Raw genomic sequence first — 23,699 nt, 5'->3', positions numbered from 1 at the left:
GGTGGGCGAGTGGGTGGGTGAGTGTGTGTGTGAGAGAGCGAGTGGGTGGGTGAGTGTGTGTGTGAGAGGGCGAGTGGGTGGGTGGGTGTGTGTGTGAGAGGGTGAGTGGGTGGGTGAGTGGGTGGGTGAGTGTGTGTGTGAGGGCGAGTGGGTGAGTGTGTGAGAGGGCGAGTGGGTGGGTGTGTGTGTGTGAGGGCGAGTGGGAGGGTATGTGGGTGAAAGGGCGAGTGGGTGGGTGAGTGTGTGTGTGAGAGAGCGAGTGGGTGGGTGAGTATGTGGGTGAGAGGGCGAGTGTGTGAGAGGGCGAGCAGGTGGGTGAGTGGGTGAGTGTGTGTGTGTGTGAGAGGGCGAGTGGGTGGGTGAGTGTGTAAGAGGGCGAGTGGGTGGGCGAGTGGGTGGGTGAGTGTGTGTGTGAGAGAGCGAGTGGGTGGGTGAGTGTGTGTGTGAGAGGGCGAGTGGGTGGGTGTGTGTGTGAGAGGGCGAGTGGGTGGGTGAGTATGTGGGTGAAAGGGCGAGTGGGTGGGTGAGTGTGTGGGTGAGTGTGTGTGTGAGAGGGCGAGTGGGTGGGTGAGTATGTGGGTGAGAGGGCGAGTGGGTGGGTGAGTGAGTGTGTGAGAGGGTGAGTGGGTGGTTGAGTGAGTGGGTGGGTGAGTGTGTGTGTGTGAGAGGGTGAGTGGAAGGGTGAGTGTGGCTTGTTGTAACTTGCAGTATTGTGGTTGAACACAGTATGGATGAGACGAAACAGTCTGGTAGATATAGTCCTCAACATGTGTAGAGGAATCAATTAGAAACGTTCGCAGGAACCGTAACCATGGTAGTAGCAACAATAGAAGAGTGATAGGGAGGCGACCGACCAATGCTGAGCGAGCGAGCAACTAAATGAATCAATCACCCTGACTGCTTCACTCTGAATTCTATCCAACGCAGGGCAGTGAGGTAGTGAGTGGAGGCCCTGTACTTTATTACCAAGTCAGGCTGATGAAAGATCGGCCAATTTTCAACCAGATTGCACCATCACCGGTCGTATGTCGCAACCTCATTGGCTGCTCTGAGAAATTTTGAATGTGGTACCGACCCTGCTGATAAAACTGTTTGGCGGAACTCGCTGAAACGAGGATTTGCAAATCCAATGGGTGTGGGCGTATTGCCCACTGCATGTTGTGATACACGTACAGAAACACGCGTTACATCACGCACCACAGAGCATGGTTGTCACCACCATCAGAACTTCAACTTATGCCACAATTATCTAAAATATTACCTGATTGGATTCTCTAGGAGTAACATTGCATGATCATCATAACAGTACAGACATGACGGAAAGCAAAACAGAGGGCGGAATGTTATTATTGTCGTTATTGTTATAAAAAAATCACAGAAGAATCGTCACACCTGCTACAACAAACCAAACGATGCCAACGCAGCATTAGGCCTGAACGAAGCCAGACACGCAAACGCCCGGGCCGCGCGCCACCCGCGCCAGGATCGCCCCCCCGATGGTGGCGACGCCCTCTCGCCCAAACCCAAGGCCTCGCCCATGATGCGACCCCCACGTCATGGGCCGCCTTCGCATCTAAACCGAGTGTGTTAACGAAGCGTGGGGATTCGCTCTCGCAGGCAGAGGGAGCACGGAGTGAGGGCTCTGTGTTCCCAATGGTGACAAACCGGACCGTGCCGGGCAACGGCAGCGCCGGGCGAGCCGATGCGTGCGCAGGCACGCCATTCCACAACTGTTCCCACACAGCCCCGGGCACATTAGGCAAATTCATCGTGGGCACACGACACCACCCGACAGCTCCCGGGCACCGACAGCCTTTCTGTTGTCTCTACAAAATATCACGTTAAATACTGAGCACTCAATTGTCATTTAATTAGAAAACATGTCGGAAACAATAAACAATTAAAACGGGAGCGACGGAACCGAGACCGGAAGAGTGAGGGCGCAGAGGGGAAGTGTTGCTCGAGTCTCTGCTCCGCGAGCAGAGAGAGAGAGAAGACACGTGGGTCCGGGGAGGGCCAGGGCCGGACCTGCCAGTGTGCCGCGCCAGTTACTTTGCGAGAGTGACGTAATTACGGGGGAACATCCCCGCTCGGCCGTGACACGAGCCCTTCCACCAGTTGGGATCGGAGCTGTCCACCACCGTGATGAAGTCTCCCCGACGGAACCCAAGCTCCCCATCCTCCTGCGGCTCAAAGTCAAACAGGGCCTGCACGCGCGTCGCCGCCTGCAAACAACACAAAGACAGAGATCCCCCATGTGGTCTTAACCAACTGCTGAGGCAAGTGCTGTTGGCGAGCACCTATGAAGGCTGGCACGGCACGAGGGATGGAGCGGCCAGAAACGTGCCTGGCCGCCTTTGTCTCCCCAGTGAAGATGTTTACACACCACACAAGGTCATCATTTAAGGCTGAATCAATGTAGGGGCGGCCCACGACCGATTCAGATATCCATCCCCTATGTTGGCCGTGCACGACAATTGAACTCTGGCCATCGGGTTCGCAGTGCAGTGTGCTAACAACTAGAGACGCTGCACATATGATGGTGAAAAAAAATAACTGGAATCGTGATGTGAACCACGACCCCGCATCGTGAGGGGGCCAATTACTACAAGAAGTAACGGCACAGGCACCGTGCACAGCGCAGGAGCCGCACGGCTGGGCAGCGAGTAGCGTCCACCACCATCACGGTCTACTTCACACAAAGTCGCGATCATGTCGGAAAAACACTCGTGTGGCAGCAGCAGTGAGACACGTGGGTAAACAGTGGTGTGTTTGAACAGCGCTGAGCGGCCAATTACACACAGCTGCTGTTGCTGCCGGCGGTGGTGGCAGCAGCTGAGTGGCAGTGGCTCAACGCTAATCGCCGCCACTCGCACTGCGCACAGACGTTCACTCCCGCCAGCATCACCACCACCCCAACCCAAGCGGTGAATGGGACCACCTCCCGCCCAGTGATAGAAATACCCAGACCCAGCTCTCAATCCCAGGTTCTTAGATGTGCTGGCGTGGCGTATTGATGGCCATTATGATCCCACCGTGTAATAGACACCTAGACAAAGATCTCGAACCCATAATCTCAGTGGTACTGGTGAGATCTTGGAGCGTATCAGAGTTGCCACCACCAGCATCCGGTTAGAGGGTGGTGCGTCAAGTGTGCCTCGTGCCTCCGCCGCCACGCCCAAGCCCCACCCCTCCCCCCACCGGGGGCTCACCTGTGGTAGCTGCTCCATGTCCCGCAGGAAAATCTGCTGCGTCCTCGACACGGACGTGCTGCGGTGATACTCCACCAGCTCGTTCAGGGAGTTGAACTTGACGACCCACAGGAAGTATTTCCCTGCACCGTCCCGCAGCACCTTAAAATGCTGCACGTCGTTCCCAAACCTGGAACGCACGCAGATAGCTCCCTTGTAGCCCCCCCCCCCTTTTAAGCTGGTGGCATGTGTAAGGTAGAGGGCCTCTGTTTGTTAAAGCTAGCGGGTATTACGACCAGGAAGGTGAATAAGTGTGGTGGGATGTGGCAGGCACCATTCAGGCCAGTGTCTCCTCCAGTGCCGATACGTTCAATCCTCTCGTTCTTCACCAAGCACCCGTCGTTGCCAAAATTGCCAGAATCATAAACAAAACTTTGAAACTTTGATTATAGTGTCGTGTAGAGCTCGTCGAGAGGAATAGATTGCCACATTGTTCGCCTTCAACAGACATAAAATGACGTCGCAACGCAGTTCATGTGAGAGCCGGGGGCTTATGGGACCCCGGGGTCCCGCCATCAGGTGAATTTGCTGCTTTGCTTTACTGCACTTTACGTTCATGTTTTTGCTTCTGTTATTTTGGTGACCTAGGTTGGTCGAACAGTTGCTCTTACAAATGAGATTCTCATCCTGGTCTTTTGAGTTCCCACCTGGTTCCACAAAATCAACTTGAACCATATAAGACAACAACCGCACGCACATGAAGACAACCCTTGAGCCGCGAGAATGCGGGTGGCACAGACTGGAGCAGAAGGGGGCGGACGGCTACAACTTCCTCCTGGGTCACTCGAGCGCGCAGTAGAGGAAATGTTCGTCATAACTAAGCCGCCCTCTCGTCATCCGTTATGAGGGCTAAGAGCACTGCTCTGGGTTAGTTCACATTATTGAAATGAGTTGCGCTCCAAGAAGAGCCGAAAAACGGAAAGGTGGCAAGCAGTGGCAGCCATTTCAGGAATTGAACAGCTCTGACCCAACCTCACCAACTTCTCGAAAGCCTCAAGCAAATCGTTGCCCATTACACAATGTCCCCTGGACTCAATGTTAACCTCCAGATTAGGGGCAATCAGCCACGGAGGGCGGGGCCGGGATAAGCGACACGCCGCTTCCTTGTGGCGACGTCGGCGCAGCGACTCGCTCGGCGCCGCACACGTGGCGGCGGGAATGCCCCGTCGCTGACAGGCTGAGCAGATAAGGCAAATAACCAGGACCGTGGTGTGAAGTCCTTGTGGTCGCCGGTGGTGATGGCGCGTGGGTGAGAGGCGTGCGGGGGGTTTGAGGCCAAGTGTAAGTGCAGGATGGGGTGGGGGCCGCACGCCCACACTGCAGGAAGCGGCACCCAGGAAAACGTGGGCAAGCAGCCTGGGTCGTCACTAGAATTGGTTTGTTCTGTCTAGAAAAGTATAATTAAACTGGATAGTACTGGTTTGCCACATGTACAGAGGGCATTAAACAACCTATTTAGCTTGATTTAGCCGAGCAGCAAAGGCAGATGCCATATTGGTGCAATAGCACACTAGACTTTCAATATAGCAAGAGTAGACCAAATACCCACTGGAGCTCCCTCTAGTGGAGGCTCTTCTATCAGCATTAGCGTGAGCGAGCAATTGAAGGGCTGCATCTTTACCTTTTAATTGAGACACAATGACAAATGAACCACGCAGTGACTTAGTCAGCCAGAGATTTGACGTCAGCATGAGCCAATCAGTACATTTGTTACTCACGTTCCTGGAATTGGTTCCTGGTTTTCAGAACCGATAACCTATTTTTAACACGGTGACCAGCGTACCGGTTACGAGTTAACAAGTGCGCACGCCACACGAAGCGACGCTCCCCAGGAACGCAGGATCGTCGCTCACACTGGGCCGGCCGCTCGTGCTTTACCGCTATCCCCCCACGGCTCCAAAAGAGGAAACAATGCCGCTCGCGTAACAGAATCCACGGCATGCACCCACACCAGCATGCTCCGGATAAGACCTGGCGACAGCCAGCAGCAGCTCCCATCACAATGTCTACTTATAGAGCCCCCATATTCCTTGTCGTGGCTTGGCTCTGACTCGGCTTCGAACGTGGCCCAACTCGAGCTGGAGCTGCTCAATTGCTTTCAAAGACATCCCAACGAGAGGTTCGGCGTGGCTCGCGTAAATCCCGAGTGCGGCTGGGACCACTCTGACAGCCGGCTCAAGTCAAACGTAGGGCTTTGAGCCGGCTCATGCCAGGCTAGAGCCAAGTCAGAGCCAAGCGGTGACTGAGACTACGGGCCATAGTGTACACGGTGTACGTCGCGAAAGGCACAGTTCACGAGACATGACAAGCGACATGCAGGTGCACGCCCACACACACAACATGTGCACAGATGTACCGGTACTCGCGCATACAAAAAGACAGCAACACACACGCAGCTCGACGTTGCCAGCCATTGATCACGTGTGAGATTTATCATCCTTGGGTGCGTTTCTGCCCTTGCAATGCACGTGTCTGGGTATAAGTCTGTGTGCCTCCTTGCTTGCTATGCAGGCCTTCATAGGTGGTCACTAATAGCATTTGCCTCAAAAGCCTGGTAAGGCTTCATAGGGGATCTATCTTTGTAGTGGGGAAACGAGGTTGTTCCCCTTGACAACTCAAATCAGTGCCCCAACTGTGAACATTTGGAAGGACCCTCCTGAACGAGCCCTGAGACTAAGTGCAGCTATCCTGGGTGAACCAAGTGAAATAACCAGGACAAAAGACGTACACGCGTGCCGCACTCACTTCACCGACAGGGAGAAGTCCCCTGGAGCACTCTCACTCTCCCGCACCAGGAAAGCGCCATCAAACTTCTGCCGATTGAGCATCTCCTCTGCCTTGACGCGCGGGATTTTCCCAGTAAACCATCTGCACACACTCACACGTTCCCTGTGTTAGCAAAGCCGCACACCCGCCCATATCCACCAACACACCCATAATACCCACCACCATACCCCTCCCCACCACTCATAATACCTAAACATATCCACACAATAATACCCAACCATAATTGGTTTGGGCAAATTACGAAAAAAAATCAAGGGTTACAGAAACAGCAATATGGATGACTATTGCACGTAAATAGACGAGGGCATGTGTCCAGTATGACTGCGGGTGACGTGATCATGAAGGCTGGGGCTCGCTCACAGGTGGGGCTTCATGTCGATGTAGTTCTTGGGTATGAATCCATCGCGTCCGTTCAGCTCTGCCTTGTACCAGTTCTGGTCGCAGTCTTCGTTCAGGACCTGCCACGTGAAGCCAGGGAGACCCACGTTAGCCTCGTACGAGCATTCCTCGGGGACTCGCGAGTCCAGCAGTGCTTCACGTCTGTTCTAGAACTATTGTTATACAATTATTACCGTTGTTGACCTGGGAAAGCCTCACAAAACGACAAGACTGTTTCAGCAGAGTCCTGCCAGGCTTCCGTAGTATCGGCGATGTTGCTATGTGTCATTCCATTTTGAGTAATTTGCAAGAAATGTTTCAGCATTAGGATGTTTGGCCAATATCGATTACATTCTATGTGTTTTTCGCTATCGGAGGCAACCGGCTAACCCACAGAAAACCCACGCAGAAGAGGGGGAGAAACACACCCACTTCACATAGCACGCACCCGAGTCGGGAATCGAACCCAGGTCTGTGAGGCGCAGGTGTTACCACTGCGCTACTGGCCTGCCACCCGCCACCACAGACACGAACCTTGACTATGTACACTTCCATTTACCGCCCTTGTCAAGCCACTATTGAACGAAGGCCTCTCCACGACACGTCGGTACATGGAGGTTGTTTGACCATGTTGATGAAGATGGTAGTTCAGCATTAGTTCAAATATCTCTCGCCAACGTTGCTAGTTATGGCCGTAAGTTGAACTCGGTTCGCCAAGTTTAGAGCAAAGTCCGCAAACCAAAGTGCCACCATCCTCACAATTAATTACACGACCCTAAATGGTGGTTGCTGTTGTTTCAAATATTTGTCATATCTATTCTGAGATTCCATCTGTATGTATGTACTTGTTTTTTTACTAATGTAACCGACTGTGAATTCCACTTCTCAGTATACATTTGCTGACTTTCAATGTGTTCTACGCAGTGTACACCGACTTACTCAGTGTAAGTGTCCGTCAGTGTGTGGTGGCGATCAGTGTGTGTGGCGTATATGTTGAACTTCTTTCGCACCGTACGTAGCCAACCGTGCTAATCGGCGAGTGTGGTTTGTGTGCGAGCGTGTTGCATGTCGGAATTGTGGTTGCCTGTGGCGAGTTTGTTGTGGAGTGTTTGAATTGGGGTGTGTGTAGTTAGGGCCGTACGCGTTGGGTGGACAATATGGTACGGTGGTTGTCATGTGATGTATGTGGTGTAGCTGTAGTGTGTATGGTGTATACAGTCTTATTTGGGTACTGTGTGCGATGTGCTGTGTATAGGTCGACTCAGCCTCGAATGGTGCGGCCTGTGGTTGTGCTGGCCACCCACCCACCCAGTCGTGCAAACCCTTCACAGGTGCTCGCTAACAGCACATTCTCCTACAGTCTGTTCAAGGCTATACACGGGGGAGCTTTGTCTCTGGACGTATGGAGGTGGGAGTGCGAAGTGTTGTAGTTCGTGGTGGGACGTGGGCGGTGATGGGAGTGTCGCCTTGAGAACGTCGCTCCGCTTGAAGCTCAGCTCGTCCTCGGCTGTGGCGTTGAAGTCGTATTTGGCCACGGCTTCCATGTCCCCGAGCGAAGGCCCCGCTCGGCCTCACACGAGACCTGAGATCAGAGGGGGGGGGGGGGGCAATCACAGGGACCACTCCATCGGTTACTCAGCTCCACTCTCCCCGTCAGTCTCTCCTCGCTTTGCCCGGAGAGCGCGTACGGTGGGGTACGGGGAGAGACGGACTCACTCGCTCTCCTTGTTGTCCTGGGCCTGGTTCCTCCTGGTCCCAGTTGGTTCCGCCTGCTTCGTCTCCTTCCTCCTCCTGGCACCGGTCCCGACCCTTCCGGCTCCCTCCCGGTGCTGCTCCCTCCTGGTCCCTGTTGGTCCCTCCTCGCCGCGGACACCGTTGATCTCCGTCACCGCAGACTCTGCTGGTCCCTGTCGCTGTGGTCCCTGTCGCTGTGGTCCCCGTCACCGCGGACTCTGCCAGTCCCTTCTGGTCCCCGTTGGACCCTGGTGGTCCCCGTTGGGCCCTGCTTGGTACCCGTTGGGCCCTGGTTGGTCCCCGTTGGGCCCTGGTTGATCCCCGTTGGGCCCTGGTTGGTACCCGTTGGGCCCTGGTTGGTCCCCGTTGGGCCCTGGTTGATCCCCGTTGGGCCCTGGTTGGTCCCCGTTGGGCCCTGGTGGTCTCCGCCGATCCTCGCTCGCCGCAGGCCCCGCTGGTCCTGGTCCCTCTGAAGTCCGAGCCGAGGCTTCCGCCACTTCCGCGTGAGGCGCGCGCCGACCAAAGTCTCGCGAGAGTTTCCGCGTGAGGCGCGCGCCGACAAAGTCTCGCGAGAGTTTCCGCGTGAGGCGCGCGCCGACCAAAGTCTCGCGAGAGTTTCCGCGCGCGTTCCGGAGTCACGAACCGCAGGCCAAGTCTCACGAGATCACGGGGGATATAAGTCACGCGTTGCCAGACCGGAGGGTTTACCTCGCACCGTGGCAGGGCCGATCCGCTCACGGGCACTCAGGTGGCTGCACGATGTCTCAGGGGTTCACGGGGACGATCTGAAGTTTGAGGGAACTCGCAGCGGCTCACGGGAGTTCGAGGGGTCTCGCAGGGGGTCGAGGGGCACCGCGGGTGCTCGGGGAACTCAAAAAGGTCGGAACGCTACTTGGTCTCAGCGGGTTGGGTTCTCGGCCCCTTTCCCACTGGCACATCCGAGCCGCGCCAGCGCGGGACCCTTACGGTATATGTTGTTTTCCACTTGCTATTTGCCGTACCAAACCGTGCTACGCTGGCCTCGGATGACATCTGAGTGCTCAAGGAGAGGCGCCAGGGGGGAGGAGGAACGAGCGGGAAGGCGGAGAACTGGCCATTTATACCCCCCTCGCCACAAGCTCTGCGACCTTTGTTATACGAAGATGTTTTCGGCCAATTAATGAGTGTTTACACGTGGGAGGGAGCCCCAGTGCCCTGGGAACCCCCATGCATGACGTGCTGTAGGTAGCAGCGCTCTCCTGCGGATGGAAGCAGGTGGGGTCCACACTTCCATGCTGCACCTCGACGCCCACAGGGAAGAGGATTTCACAACATGTGTGTGATCCAACAACCCTGACTGCCTCCTCCACGGTGCTGGGCCAGAGCTGTTGTGTTCGCCACCACTGCCTGGACGAAGATGCATCGTGACATGGCCCCTTCTCGCCGTGGCGCGCTGCCCAAAGGCCACCCCGCGACTTGAATGCCGCGGTTCACCCTCCTCTGTGTGTGCGCGCTCTCGTCAACATGCCGACGCTGCTGCCGGGGTCGTTCCAAGCGTGCACCTCCTCCCCGTTGTGTGCGCACTTCTCAGGGTTTATTCCAGAGAAGTGTGGCGAGTGTGTTGTGACCTGCAGTGTGGTGGCAGTTGAGCACAGGGTGGTGGACCGAGCCCTGAACATGGGCGGATGAGTACAGCAGCGAAGTTCACGTGGATCATGGTGGTAGGGATAGAAGAGTGATAGGGAGGCGACCAACAGCTGGTGAGGTGACTGAGATTAATCAGTTCCGGATCATCATTCGCCCGGACTGATGACTTCCTCTGAATTATATCAAGTGGGTGCTCCCCCCAGATATGACAACAGGATTTAAACTTGGGACGAATGTGTCCTCTGTGTCGCAGCTCTAGCAACTGCGCTCTGTGTAGCGATGTAGTCATCATCGTTCTGAATTAGATGGCACGGAACAGAAAACCCGGCCTCTTCCATGCCTCCTTAGCTAGATAAGTATTCTTCTTGGTTCTTTCGGTAAAGTCACGTAGAATGGAAATAATAAAATAATAAAAATAAACCAATTAAAACATTCTCACGACGTTTCGGCCACAACGCAAGCAGCCGTCCTCAGGTGGAGAACAGGTCTGTCGAGAAGATGAGTATTACAGTGCAGCCATCCCATGACAGATGTTCATCAACCCTCACTACATTGCATTGCAACTCCGCCGATAAACGCACACACGCGTGGTAACGTTGGTGTCTCGGAGAAACTGACACATCGCATCTTTGTTCAATAAATCAGCTGGAGAGAACACATACAAAACCGCACTTTGTGTATATTCACGCGCGCTCGCAACTCAACGTGTGCACGTGTGTGTGTGTATAGCGTGCTCAGTTACACAGGGAAGCTATGGGTACCAACCACGTGTACACAAGAAGCCGCGGGGCTGCGTGGACACAACTTGCTCCCCTTAAATGGCCCTCTGCCTCATCGTTATGGAGGAAGAGGTGGAGGGTTGCACTGCAAGGGGCCTGGGTAGAAATGCCACGGGATCTGAGAGGTCAGGTTTTGAGGGGGCCAAGGGCTGGTACTGGGGTCGCCATCCGTCCAGGTTTGACCCGGACAGTCGAGGAATCGGCATCAGCTGTGTTCATCCAACAGGAAAGAATTTGTACCGAGATCTTGTGGTGGCAATGTGTTCAAATGCAAAGTGGTTCTGATAGACCGAAGCGGACTGAGAAAGATGTCCGGGCTTGCTCTGCGTAAAAGGGGGCGGACACTCATGGCAACACGTCCTGGGGGAGCCTGGGGACTGAGTGGTTGTTGTTGACGTTGTGGCAAGGAAGGGAAGAGGAGTTGCGGCAGCTGTGTTCCATGCGTGGCGGGTGGGCGGTGTCCAGTTGTGGTAAGCGGTTGGTGAGTTGTGGTAAGTGGTTGGTGAATTGTGGTAAGCGGTTGGTGAGTTGTGGTAAGCGGTTGGTGAGTTGTGGTAAGCGGTTGGTGAGTTGTGGTAAGCTGTTGGTGAGTTGTGGTAGGCGGTTGGTGAGTTGTGGTAAGCGGTTGGTGAGTTGTGGCAAGCGGTTGGTGAGTTGTGGTAAGCGGTTGGTGAGTTGTGGTAAGCGGTTGGTGAGTTGTGGTAAGCGGTTGGTGAGTTGTGGTAAGCGGTTGGTGAGTTGTGGTAGGCGGTTGGTGAGTTGTGGTAAGCGGTTGGTGAGTTGTGGCAAGCGGTTGGTGAGTTGTGGTAAGCGGTTGGTGAGTTGTGGTAAGCGGTTGGTGAGTTGTGGTAGGCGGTTGGTGAGTTGTGGTAAGTGGTTGGTGAGTTGTGGTAAGTGGTTGGTGAGTTGTGGTAAGCGGTTGGTGAGTTGTGGCAAGCGGTTGGTGAGTTGGCCAAGGGGCTCTGGGCCCTCCTCTCCCAGTGCGCGTCTTTGTGAAGCCGCGTGCACATCGCAACCCGCAGTCCGAGCCCCATCGAGGGCAGCACCACAGTCTCGCACACAGATCCTGCGGATGGCAGATCTTCACGATGTCTTTAAGATTGACTTCGCCATGGACTTCATTATTTAACTATCAAATCTACCATCATTTCAACCATCGCCAAATACATTTCACCATCATGTTACCAGCATTATTTTCCACGAAAGAAATACCATGAATTCTACCATTGCACCATCATCTTCATCAATTCCACCATCATCTTCACCATAACGTGTTAATTATAACATCGATAGTGTTGTTTGTTGCTGACCACTTGACATGGTGGGCCTGTGCTCAGCAACTGTTTAAGAAAACACTAAAACTATCATCATCTTTACCATCAGCGTCACCATCACCGTCATCTTCATCATCTCGGCCGCCTGGGTGCCGATAGGCATGGTGGATCTGACCCCGGCCCCACTGTCCGCTCCGTGGCGCCTGATCCCAAATGCCCCCGGGCCCTCGGGCCCCCATGCCGCTCCCTCTCCTCGCTGCCCCCCACTGCTGCCCCTCGCCGTCCGCACGATCCCCTGGTGCCGGCACGAACCGCGCCTCCATCCTCCTCCTCCCCGGGCTCCGCGTCAGCAGCTGCAGCCTCCGCTGGACCCGGCCGCGTCCCCCTGGGACCCGCGGGGCCCACGGCAGCCCCACCGGCACGGACCCTCGGTGGGAGGCAGCAGTGACGTGGGGGCAGCGGAGAGGGCGCGGTGGGGTCGCGGGAGGTGGACTGGCGTGACCCGCGTCCCCACAGATACGAAGAAAGGGACCTCATCCCCACGTTCTCCTGGGACCCCGTCTCGGCGGCCCCCTGCGGAGGGGGTGGAGGAGGGGGCGCCGAGGGCGAACAGGGGTCAGGAGTCGCACCGGAGCTGTTGAAACATTCACGACGCCAGGTAGACAGAATGGTGTGCGCCGCCTTAGAAAGAGCGCCTTCGAGTTCAGACTCGGGGGCAGTGGCCACGCTCCTGCTGTCTCACAGCAGCAAGACCTGGGTTCGATTCCCGACTCTGGTGCTTTCCGAGTGGATGTTCATGTTCTCTCCTTGTTCTACACGGGCTCCCTCGAGGTTCTCCGGTTTCTTCCCGGGGCTAAAGCACACACACAGTGTGACTGGTGTTGACCAAACATCCCAATACTGAGAAAAACATTTGGGATTACACACGGCAACATGGCCCCCGACTACAGCGGACCTTCCTTAAAATGAGTCTTGAGACTCGGTGAGGTTTTCCTGGGTAAACTCGTGGAATTATAACATCGTGACAACAAAGCCTTGTAAATTTAGGAAAGAACCGATGAGACGCCAGGACATTTGGTCGTCAGCTGTCCAAGAGCCAAAATAATCAACGGACAGGAGCATCATGAACGGCAAAAGCATTGAGTAACATTGATAGATGATCATTTGTATGATTATTTATATAATTATTCCCAACTTCACTGAGTGTCATGACTCCTTTCGAAGGGCCTTTCTAAGTTGTCGGAGGAGGAGGGCAATGCTGCTCGTGTGTGTTCCTATTTTAATCATTTGCTTTATAATAATTGTTTTGGTAATTTTATACCAGGACGCCGGCAAACAGTGGCGTGCTCTTTTAGAATGACGTCAGGGTAACTTAAACGTCCACTGTGAGTGAAGCAGACGCGGCGAGTTGTAGTTTACGATGACGCACACCGCAGCAATCGCCAAGGGCGGCTGCCGGCTTCGAACGGCGAACGCAACAGCAGCAACGCGCGGTGAGCCTCGATCCCACTGAGCCGCCGCGTCGCCGCCGCCGCCGCCGCCGCCTCAAAGTGGCGATGCAATCGCACAGCAAACAGCTGGGGGTCGGCCCGCCTGGGGTTCCACTACGATGGTTGAACTGGTTCAAATCTGCTTCGGAAGGTTCGGTTCTGCTCAACCGCTTGTCAAAAACTGGTATAAACCGATAAAAAAATGTCACATTCTCTCGAATGCAACAAAACTAAGCGGTAACGATGTTGGTGTCAAGTTTACCTCTCTGTTGCTGTGACTCAGTGGCGAGGTGGACGCCGCTGAGTGTGGGTGACTCAGTGGCGAGGTGGACACCGCTGAGTGTGGGTGACTCGGTGGCGAGGTGGACACCGCTGAGTGTGGGTGACTCAGTGTGGAGGTGGACACCGCTGAGTGTGGGTGACTCGGTGGGGAGGTGGACACCGCTGAGTGTGGGTGACTCAGTGGCGAGGTGGACACTGCTGAGTGTGGGTGACTCGGTGGCGAGGTGGACACCGCTGAGTGTGGGTGACTCAGTGTGGAGGTGGACACCGCTGAGTGTGGGTGACTCGGTGGGGAGGTGGACACTGCTGAGTGTGGGTGACTCGGTGGCGAGGTGGACACCGCTGAGTGTGGGTGACTCGGTGGGGAGGTGGACACCGCTGAGTGTGGGTGACTCGGTGGGGAGGTGGACACCGCTGAGTGTGGGTGACTCGGTGGGGAGGTCACCATGGGGTCTGGCCTCTCTGATGCACGTGGGGGGCACGTCCCCTCCGGGCTTGGCTCAGACACAGGAAATGCGGCAGGGCCTGCACAGAATGGGCAGATGTCAAAATCACTGCGGTGGTGACCCCCGTGCCTGACAGCAGCAAACACCTGGGGAGCGATAGTGTAGCGGTTAGCACGCTGCGCTATGAATCCGGTGACACGAGTTCGATTCCCGCTCACGGCCAACACCAGTGACGATTATCTGAACCGGTCCCGGGCCCCCCCTAGGTCGACTCAGCCTCAAATGAGTACCTGGTGCGGTGTGTAAACATTGCCACTAGGGAGACAAAGGCGGTCGGGCGTGGTGCTGGCCACCCACCCCCTCGTGTACCGTTCCGGCCTTCATAGGTGCTCGCTAACAGCACTTGCCCCTACAGTCTGTTAAGGCTATATGGGGGATCTGTGTGAGTGATGGAGTGTGCGTGAGTGTGAGTGAGTGTGAGTGTGTGTGCGTATTGGAAGCACCGAGTGTAGTGGTCAGTGCACTGTGCTTTGAACCCGCCGACTTCAGTTTGATTTCAACTCTCGACGAATATCAGTGACAAATATTTGAACTGCTTCTGGGCCTCCCCTAGGTCAGTGTTTTAACTTGCTGACTCGTTCCTACTGGACATCTGTGAAAAATAGCCTCATAGCTCATCGGATTCCTCCAGGATATCTAAAGATTCCAGAAAAATAAAGATTCTGAGCTTAAAATGAGTACCTGGTTTGGTGTGTAAACATCAGCACTGGGGAGACAAAGGTGTCCAGGGGTGGTGTCAGTCACCCACCTCGTGTGCTATGGACACCTTCAAAGGTCACTAGCGGAGCCAGAAATCCCTCATTTTGATCGGATCATTGGGGTTTATTAGTAATAAATCGGCATTTTGCGACCCTCACTGCCACTGTGTAGCATAGTATTAAGTGCCAGGGACTCTATGAGATGATCGGACAATAGTCTGAGTCCTTAATTGGCAATAAGTAACGACAAAGCGGTTATTAGTGATTCAGAATTGTGCGTAGTTGCGTCTACAGAGTCCACGACTTCCCTGAAGGCATTCACCTTCAGCGAGAGCGATGCCGATCACACGACGCGGTTCGAATTCGACCCTCGATCGATGGCTGCGCTATCGCCGCACACGCGTCGAACAAGTCCTTACTGACCACGCCTCCGTCATGTTTCATTGCTGGAGGGGTTGCCCTCCCTACTTGAAAATTCTGGCTCCGCCATTGTCAAAGGTGCTCCCTAATAGCACTTGCCGCAAGTCTGTTAAGGCTATGAGGGGGATAGTTGTCTTTGTGTGTGGAGTTTGCCCCCCTGTTCTGCATGGGTTTCATCTGGGGTTTCCGATTCCGTGCCATAGCTTAAACACACGCTACGCCCTCTAACTGACATTATATATGTCTTTGGGTTCGGTCACGCGGTGGTTTATTGCCAAAATTCGCGTCGTTTATCCTCCACGACGTTTACAATAATACACACGTGCCAGATTATGCCTGGTAAAGCTCCTCCGCCTCGTGACCGGTGTCTCGAGACTTCCCACGACTCAACTCGACGTGCGCCGACGTTTCGCTCAGATTGCTGTGAGCGAGGGCTGGTGGATCGCGCGCGAGACTCCCTGCCGACTCGTGGGTGGAGGTCGCCCTCTGCTGTCTCACAAAGGAAGATCAGTCCCCTTTGTACGTAGATTGTTACTCTCCCCGCCTCCGGCACTGCGGCTTCCTCCCACGTGTAGAAACGCTCGTTAATGGAGTTGGTCAAACATCCCGATATAGAACCGCAGAGCTTGGGCAATTACCGGCGCGGGTTCTGGCTGCCCTTGCGCCCTTCTCTGGGTTCCTCCCGCGGCTCAGTGCGGACGCCACCGTCGAGCGCTACAAGCTCTTTGGCGGCGGCGACGCCGTGAGACTCAACATCGCCATCGTCATTATTATTGTTACGAGTGACACTGCTGAGACGTGGATGACTTCACTGGCCTGTGGCCGTGGCTGGGCAGGGGGCCCCGTGTCGCGTTCGCCGATGTGAGTCGCCGTGACTCGCGGGCCGACTCTCCCCTTGCCCAGCGTTGGGCACAGGGACCAAGTCACCTCCCCGTGCCACCGGGCTCTCTCCAGCCTACAGAGGGTGCAGGGGACACGTCTGGTCAGTGTGGAAGAGGAGAGGAGACCAAATACCGCCTTGAGCTCCCACGAGTGGAGGCCCTTTTGCCAGCAGTGGCGGTGGTAGACACTTGCAGGGCTGCACCGTTACCTTTTGACTGAGAAACGATGACAAGTAAACCACTGAGTGACATCGCCCGCCCTGCGGTTTGCATATCAGCGCGAGCCCAGCAGTTCGCTCGCTGCTCACGAGTTACCAGTAGCGAATCGCAAACCGATTCTTGTGACCGGAGCAGAACGCGACACACGCGGCGACCGCGGGCCCCGGGGCTGCCGATGCTTACGCCGAGAGGCCGCCGTGCGGGCCCCCGGGGAAGCAGCGGCGAGGGGGCAGGGGGCGGCGAGGACGCGGAGGGCGACGACGATGACGATGGAGGGGACGGCGCCGAGCGGCGGCGCTGCGGCTCCGGGGACCACGATCGCTCCGACAGGTCGGAGGTCACGGACAGCGCCTCCATCTCGGCCAATGGGATCTGCACGAGGCCCGGACACGCGCACACTCGCCACCATCAACCCTCACCAACATCGACCTCACTACCACCATGATCCTCAACACCATCACCAAGTTGACCCTCATCGCCTTCACGCTCACCATCACCACGCTCGGCACAATCACCACCACCATCACCTTCATCACCCTCATCATTACTACCCTTACCAACATCACCACCCTCACCCTCACCACGCTCACCCTCACCACGCTCACCCTCACCACGCTCACCATCACCACGCTCACCCTCACCACATTCACCCTCACCACGCTCAGCACAATCACCACAACCATCACCTTCATCACCCTCATCATTACTACCCTTACCAAAATCACCACCCTCACCCTCACCACGCTCACCCTCACCACGCTCACCCTTACCACGCTCACCATCACCACGCTCACCCTCACCACACTCACACTCACCACGCTCAGCACAATCACCACTACCATCACCTTCATCACCCTCATCATTACTACCCTTACCAACATCACCACCCTCACCACCATCATCATCATCATCGATGTCTATGTAGTCCCCGTGCCCCTGTGCGTGGAACCTTCGGGGAGCCGGGCGGTCCCTGGGTGGAGCTCAGGCCGTAGGAGCGGCACACGGAGCCCGACAGGTTGTCCATGAGCAGCAACTCGGCATCCACTGCGTCCACCATCACCAGCGACAGGTCCGACGAGAACCGCAGCTACACACAGCCGCACGGTCACCATGACTACCGCAAAGCCGCACCGTGACTACCGCACAGCCGCACAATCACCATGACGAACGCACAGTCCACGTCATCATGACTCCCACACAGCCGCACGGTCACCGTGACTACCGCACAGCCGCACGGTCACCGTGACTACCGCACAGTCGCACCGTCACCATGACTACCGCACAGCCGCATGGTCACCGTGACTACCGCACAGCCGCACCGTCACCGTGACTACTGCACAGTCCACGTCGCCGTGATGACCACCTCCTGCACTCACCCGGGTCCCCGGCCGCCACGAGGGGGACCCGCCCAGGGAGACGCGCTCCCCCTCGGCCCCCTGCCCCCACTGGGACCACCCGGTGTCAGCGCTGTGCCGCCGGGGGGACCGGCTTCCCGTTCCCCGCGGCGTCGGGGAGGGGGCCTCCCTGCGCGGGTCCCTTTCGGGCCCGAGGGGGCCCCCCTCGCCCTCCGTGGTGTCTCCATCCACATCGTCATCGTCGTCGTCCTGGATCCACACACAGCGCGCGTGAGAGTGGGGCGCTGTCAGTCGACCCACGGCACCTGGGCCTGTCCCGTGACCTCCTGCCAGCGAGCCATCCACACCTCGCGGGGCCTCGACGTGCACCTAGCCTGGCACAAGCACCGTGGTGACGTCGCCGGAACTTCGTGGCGAATGAGGGCTGTTGTTGGTGCGGTGGTGTCGGTGGTGTGGGTGGTGTGATTAACGTGGTGTGCTGGTGCTCGTGGGTTTGTTGATGTTCGTCTGCTGTTCGATGTAATCACTGATGGTGGCGGCTGGCCGCGGCTCTTGTGGGTCGTTGTGGTGGCACTTGTGAGGGCAGCAAGTTGTAGTGATTGTTGCAGGTTTTGTTCGATGTTGCATCTTGTTTTACGCTATTCTTCCGCTGTTTGTTGTGGTGGCTGTGGTTATTGATTGCGGTGGTTGTGGTGGTTTTCCATGGTAATTGTGGTGGTTGTTGTGGTGGTGATGGTGGTGGTTGCGGCGGACCGTGCCTGGTTGCTCTCCTCCAGGTGCTTCATGAGCACGGCCACCACCACGTTCACGAGCACGAACTGCGCCGTGAGCACGAACGTCACGAAGTAGACGGGCGAGATGAGCGGGAGGTGCGCCACGCAGCCCGGGGGCTCCGCGGGGAGCCCGGCCCCGCACTCTCGCAGCGTGTCCTGCGCTCCCCACACACACAGACCCACGCTCCACCACCACACTCTACACACACACAGACACACTCTATACACACACACAGACCCACGCTCCACCACCACACTCTACACACACACAGACACACTTTATACACACACACAGACACGCTCCACCACCACACTCTCCACACACATAGAGACACGCTCTACCACCACACTCTACACACACAGAGACACGCTCTACCACCACACTCTCCACACACGCGATCCACACTCTGCCCTCACTCTCTCCCGGGACACAGCAACACCGCGACCCCCTCTGCTGCTGCCGCCGCGCTCCCCCCACGACTCCCCGAGTCGGGGCTCCTCTCATCTCCCCGTGTGCGTCTCTGTGTCTCCGCCTCGGCGAGGCTCTCCTGGAAACACAGCGCGCGAAGGACACCCCCCATGCGCTACCTTCATGATGCCATTCCAGTTGTCGCCCGTGGACACGCGGAACAGCGTGAGGAAGGCCATGCCGAAGTTTTCGAAGGTCGCGTGACGGGTAAGGCCCTCGCAGGGGGTCTCGTCGTCACAGACTGCGTGGGCAACCACAGCAATCCACAGGCGCCCGTAAGCAACGACAGAAATCCTGGGACAACCACAGGCGACTATGACCTCACATCACAAAAGGCAATCACGACAAGTGAGCATAGGATGAGGAGTGAATGAGAAGCGAGAGAGAAGTGAATGAGACGGTGATGGGGTGAAAGAGAGGCGTGAGTGGCGGAGAGTTGAGTGGGCAGGGAGTGACTCACTCAGGCGGCCAAACAGCTCGACCCCCAGGGCCGCGTAGATGAAGAAGAGCAACAGGAAGAGGAGGCCAAGGTTCCCCACCTGCACCGCGCACACACGAGCACAGCCTCCGATACCGGCTTCGTCACAGGAACGTGGAATTACCTCGCGTGGAAAGGAAGCCCGCGGCTCCACGCGCGATCCCGGCCACGAGAGGGGTCGCGACATCACGGACCACTCACAGCCGCATCCCCTTCCTCGCCATGTTCCTCCTCCATTCACTAATCTTCACACATCCCATCACTCGCGCCTCGAAACAACAAGGGCTTGGACTCGATTCTTGACTCGGACACCTTTCTGTGAAGAGTTTCTATTCCCCCCCCCTCTTCTGCAAGTGTTTCCTCCGGATATTCCGGTTACCTCCCATAGAAAAAGAATAATGTTACTGGGATTGGCCAAACCACACACCCCAATGTTGAACAATTACTTGCAAATTATTCAATCGAGACCTCACTCAACAGCAACATCACTCACTCCTTCGAAAACATGGCAGGACCCTCCTGAAAAGGTAACTTGAGACTCAGTGACGCTTTCTTGGGTTAACAAGCAGAATGATGATGATGATCTCTGAGTGTAGAGCGATGGCCGGAGCCGGAGCTCGCCTCACACCTGTGGCAGCGCCTGCACCACGGTGTCGATGAGGGAGCGCATCCCTGTGGCTGTCTTCAAGAGCTTGAGCACTGGGGACACGGGCACATCGGGGCACGGGGGCACGGGGTCATAGAGACACGGGGTCACGGAGACACAGGAACACAGGGTCACGGGGACATCGAGGCACGGGGCACGGGGACATCGAGGCACGGGGTCACGGGAACACGGGGACACAGGGACACGGGGACATGGGGACATAGAGGCAGGGGTCATAGAGGCACGGGGTCACGGGGACATGGGGTCACAGGGACATGGGGTCACGGGGACATGGGGACATCGAGGCACGTGGTGACAGGGACACGGAGGCACGGGGTCACGGGGGCGCGGCGACTCGCAGGGCTGAGGCCGCTTTGCGGGCACGGAGGCGTGCCGTGCGACTGGCTCAGGGTAGCTTCGGCCCAGCAGCCACCCCACACCCTGGTTACCATAGTACCAGTTACCCTGGTTACCCCACGCCCTTGTTACCATAGTACCAGTTACCCTGGTTACCCCACGCCCTTGTTACCATAGTACCAGTTACCCTGTTTACCCCACACCCTCGTTACTTTGGTACCAGTTACCCTGGTTACCCCACACACCAGTTACCCTGGACACTGGTTATCCCGGTTACCACGGTGACCCGGACGCGCATCACCCCGGGTGGGGGGGGGCGGTGGGTACCGCGGGCGATGCGCAGTACGCGCATGATGCGCATGATGGTCGGGTTGATGGGCAGCGATGCATTCATCTCGATCTCCTCCAGCGTGATGCCCATGATGGACAGCAGCACGATGCCGAGATCCAGCTGGTTCCACCTACACGCACGCGGCCACAAGACAAAGATCACTCGCGTAGCCTTCACAGACGGTAGGAGCAAGTGCTGTTAGCGAGCTCCTATTAAGGCCGACACGGCACACGAGGGGTTGAGTGGCCAGAAACCCCGCCCGACCGCCTTTGTCTCCCTCGTGGCGATGTTTACACACCGCACCAGGTACTCATTTTATGCTGAGTCAACCTAGGGGAGGTTCAAGACCGGTTCAGATAATCGTCACTGGTGTTGACCGTGAGCCTCAATTCGAAACCGGGTCGCCGGATTCGTAGCGCAGCACGCTAACCGCTGTACTGTCGCTCCCCACGCACGGCCACACCGACACATACATCACATACATATACACTCACCACACACTATATACATGCCCTTAATACACAATTCGCAACATGCGGTCAAAGAACGCGTTGTTTATTTTACGACTATAATTATTATCACCACGCTTGATTACTCACGAAAGCGTCACCGAGTCCCAAGACTATTTTCAGGAGAATCCTATCAAGTGTTCACGGTAGAGGGCGATGCTACTGCTGTGTGTGTGTGAGATCCCAACGGAGTAATTTGCAGATAATCTTGTTGTGATTGGGATACTTTGGCCAATACCAGTGGCATTTTGTGTGTGTGTGTTTAGCTGTGGCGGAAAACTGGGGAACAATGACGAAATCCATGCAGAGCAGATGGAGAAAATACAAAACTCCAAACAGAAAAGCACCCGAGTCAGGAATCAAACCCAGGCTCTTTTTGTGAGGCAGCACGAGTGTTACCACTGCACCATCCTACCACTCAAATCTGAAATATACATATATTGAAAAATGGCGTTGTGATTAGATGGAAATTATGAGGTCCGTGGTGAATGGCCGGAGGAATGGTGAGGGAGGGAGGCGAGTGGGCCCTGCACCTGTCCTTGAAGTATCTTCGTATGCCAAACGCCACGAGCTTGAAGGCCGCCTCCAGCACGAACACCGTCGTGAAGAAATAGTTGCAGTACTTGAGCGCCTCCTCCAGCGACTGCGAGACACGAGCGAGTGTCACCACCCCCACTCTCCCCATGGCCCTGATCCCATAGGCTAACATGTGAACACGGAATGGCCATGGGTTAACAATGGGAAACAGAATTAGTCTGTCTAACACATAGGCTTAACACGTATACTTAGTCTGGGCATTGTTTCTCCTGCCATTCGTTTTAGTCTATCCCCCCCTGAGCGTCACTACCGCCCTCCCCCCGCCCCCCCCCCTCCCCCCGCCCCCCCCCCCCCCACCACGACTGTGGGCCACACCCTGGGCTGGTCGTAGTGCTCCATGGCCATGGTGACGACGTTGAGGCCGATGACCACGGTGATGAAGAGGTCCAGGTAGCTGGACGTGCACGCGCCGTGAACGAGCATGCGAGTGCGCGAGTAGTCAGCGTAGTACGGCTTCTGCTGCGCTTCTGCACGCGCGCACACGCAGGGAACACGCGCACACAGACAAAGGTCTCCGTGTAGCCTTTAACAGACTGTTGGGAAAGTGCTGTTCGCGAGTAGCATCTATTAAGGCCGGCACGGCACACGAAGGGGTTGTGTAGCCAGTACCATGCCTGTTTACACACCGTACCATGTACTAATTTAAGGTTGATTCGACCTAGGGGAGGCCCAGGACCGGTTCAGATATTTACCACCAATGTTGGCCATGAGCGGGAATCGTAACTCGAGTAACTGGGTTCACGCATTGCGCTAACCACTGTGCTGCTGCTCCCCACACTCGCCACAATGTACACACAGCGATAAGCAGACATCCAGGCGCACACGAATGCACACGGCCACACACACGTGTACACGCTGATGTACGCCGCACACCCAGGTGGACAGACGAGAGCTGTCAAAGTCGGGTTCGCACCCCCCGGCCGCTCCCCCCGACCGAACGCTCCCCCACTTCCATCTACCCACGGACGCCGCGCTGCGTTCACGCGTCGATCAGGTACCGCACGGAAGGGGACACTCAGGGGGGGCGCCATGGGAATGCCAACGAACGATGACAAATAAAAAATAAATGAGATGCGATGATGACATTTCATAGAAACTGATCGCCTAGCAAATTATATTTACCCTGGCGTAATTGGCCCGAGCCCCGCATGTTTCATTGAGATTCGAGACATGTCCCACGGCGAAGGTCCCGTCGACCCCACGTTTAAATTATTCACACGGTAAGGGGGCGGGGGGGGCTGCATGGGAGCGGACCTGACTTCACTCGCCCACAGTCACTACCACTCTTTCCCTACTCACCCTACTCACTACCCAGAGAGAACGGACCACCGCTAATCAAAGGAATATGTCCACACATAGCTACGCATGCCACGTAACACGTGCCTCTAAGAATCTACTTTGCTCACACTCTCAAACGACAACACACTACTCACTCACCACACCCACACACCACACAGCAGGTCACAACAACACTCACCACACTGCAAGTCAAATCACACCCACTCATCAGCACACTCCAGGTCACTGCTCCCTCCCACTGTCTCTGTTCCCAAGTATTACATATTCGATATTACAACCTGGATGGTACTGTATGTCGTTGGCAGTTGACGCTATCGACCTTTAGGCTTGTGCTCATAAACTGTGTTTAAAGAAACTGAAAGACATGACCAAAGAGCCGAAAGTATTATAATGCGCAATAAATACAACACATAGCACCTGTGCAAAATAATTCTATTGCGAGTCTATAGGTCTCTTGATTTTCTCACCTAGTTGAACTCAACTTGAAAATCATAGTTAGTGTGAACAATACATTGTAATTGCTGCTTACGGATTGCATTAACTTTAATAAGATCAGCACC

The 23,699-nt window shown here is 56.0% G+C and overlaps 2 protein-coding genes across 2 annotated transcripts in view; both read right to left on the bottom strand.

Annotated features, from left to right (window-relative positions):
• Window positions 1-1,329: 1,329 nt before the first annotated feature.
• LOC144940842 (growth factor receptor-bound protein 2) lies at window positions 1,330-8,867 on the bottom strand. The gene is made up of 6 exons (XM_078867322.1): window positions 8,133-8,867; window positions 7,883-7,998; window positions 6,399-6,496; window positions 5,997-6,119; window positions 3,213-3,381; window positions 1,330-2,225 (listed from the first exon to the last, which is right to left on the bottom strand). Exons 2-6 carry the CDS (start codon window positions 7,958-7,960, stop codon window positions 2,049-2,051), a joined length of 645 nt encoding a protein of 214 aa, XP_078723448.1. The 5' UTR covers window positions 7,961-7,998; window positions 8,133-8,867; the 3' UTR covers window positions 1,330-2,048.
• A 2,902-nt stretch (window positions 8,868-11,769) lies between these two features.
• The window catches only part of LOC144940841 (voltage-dependent T-type calcium channel subunit alpha-1I-like), a 58,782-nt gene continuing 46,852 nt past the window's right edge, over window positions 11,770-23,699 (bottom strand). Inside the window, 13 exon segments of the mRNA XM_078867321.1 lie at window positions 11,770-12,402; window positions 13,582-14,126; window positions 16,042-16,180; window positions 16,509-16,697; window positions 17,275-17,412; window positions 17,702-17,929; window positions 18,439-18,609; window positions 19,042-19,163; window positions 19,383-19,461; window positions 20,029-20,099; window positions 20,731-20,864; window positions 21,777-21,886; window positions 22,156-22,307. Coding sequence (XP_078723447.1) covers window positions 11,962-12,402; window positions 13,582-14,126; window positions 16,042-16,180; window positions 16,509-16,697; window positions 17,275-17,412; window positions 17,702-17,929; window positions 18,439-18,609; window positions 19,042-19,163; window positions 19,383-19,461; window positions 20,029-20,099; window positions 20,731-20,864; window positions 21,777-21,886; window positions 22,156-22,307 — 2,519 coding nt within the window. The 3' untranslated portion in view covers window positions 11,770-11,961.

The sequence above is a fragment of the Lampetra fluviatilis genome, chromosome 23 (genome assembly GCF_964198595.1).
Source record: "Lampetra fluviatilis chromosome 23, kcLamFluv1.1, whole genome shotgun sequence".
Lineage (NCBI taxonomy): Eukaryota > Metazoa > Chordata > Hyperoartia > Petromyzontiformes > Petromyzontidae > Lampetra > Lampetra fluviatilis.
Note: the sequence above shows the minus strand (reverse complement) of the source record. Positions and strands in the feature narration are given on the sequence as shown.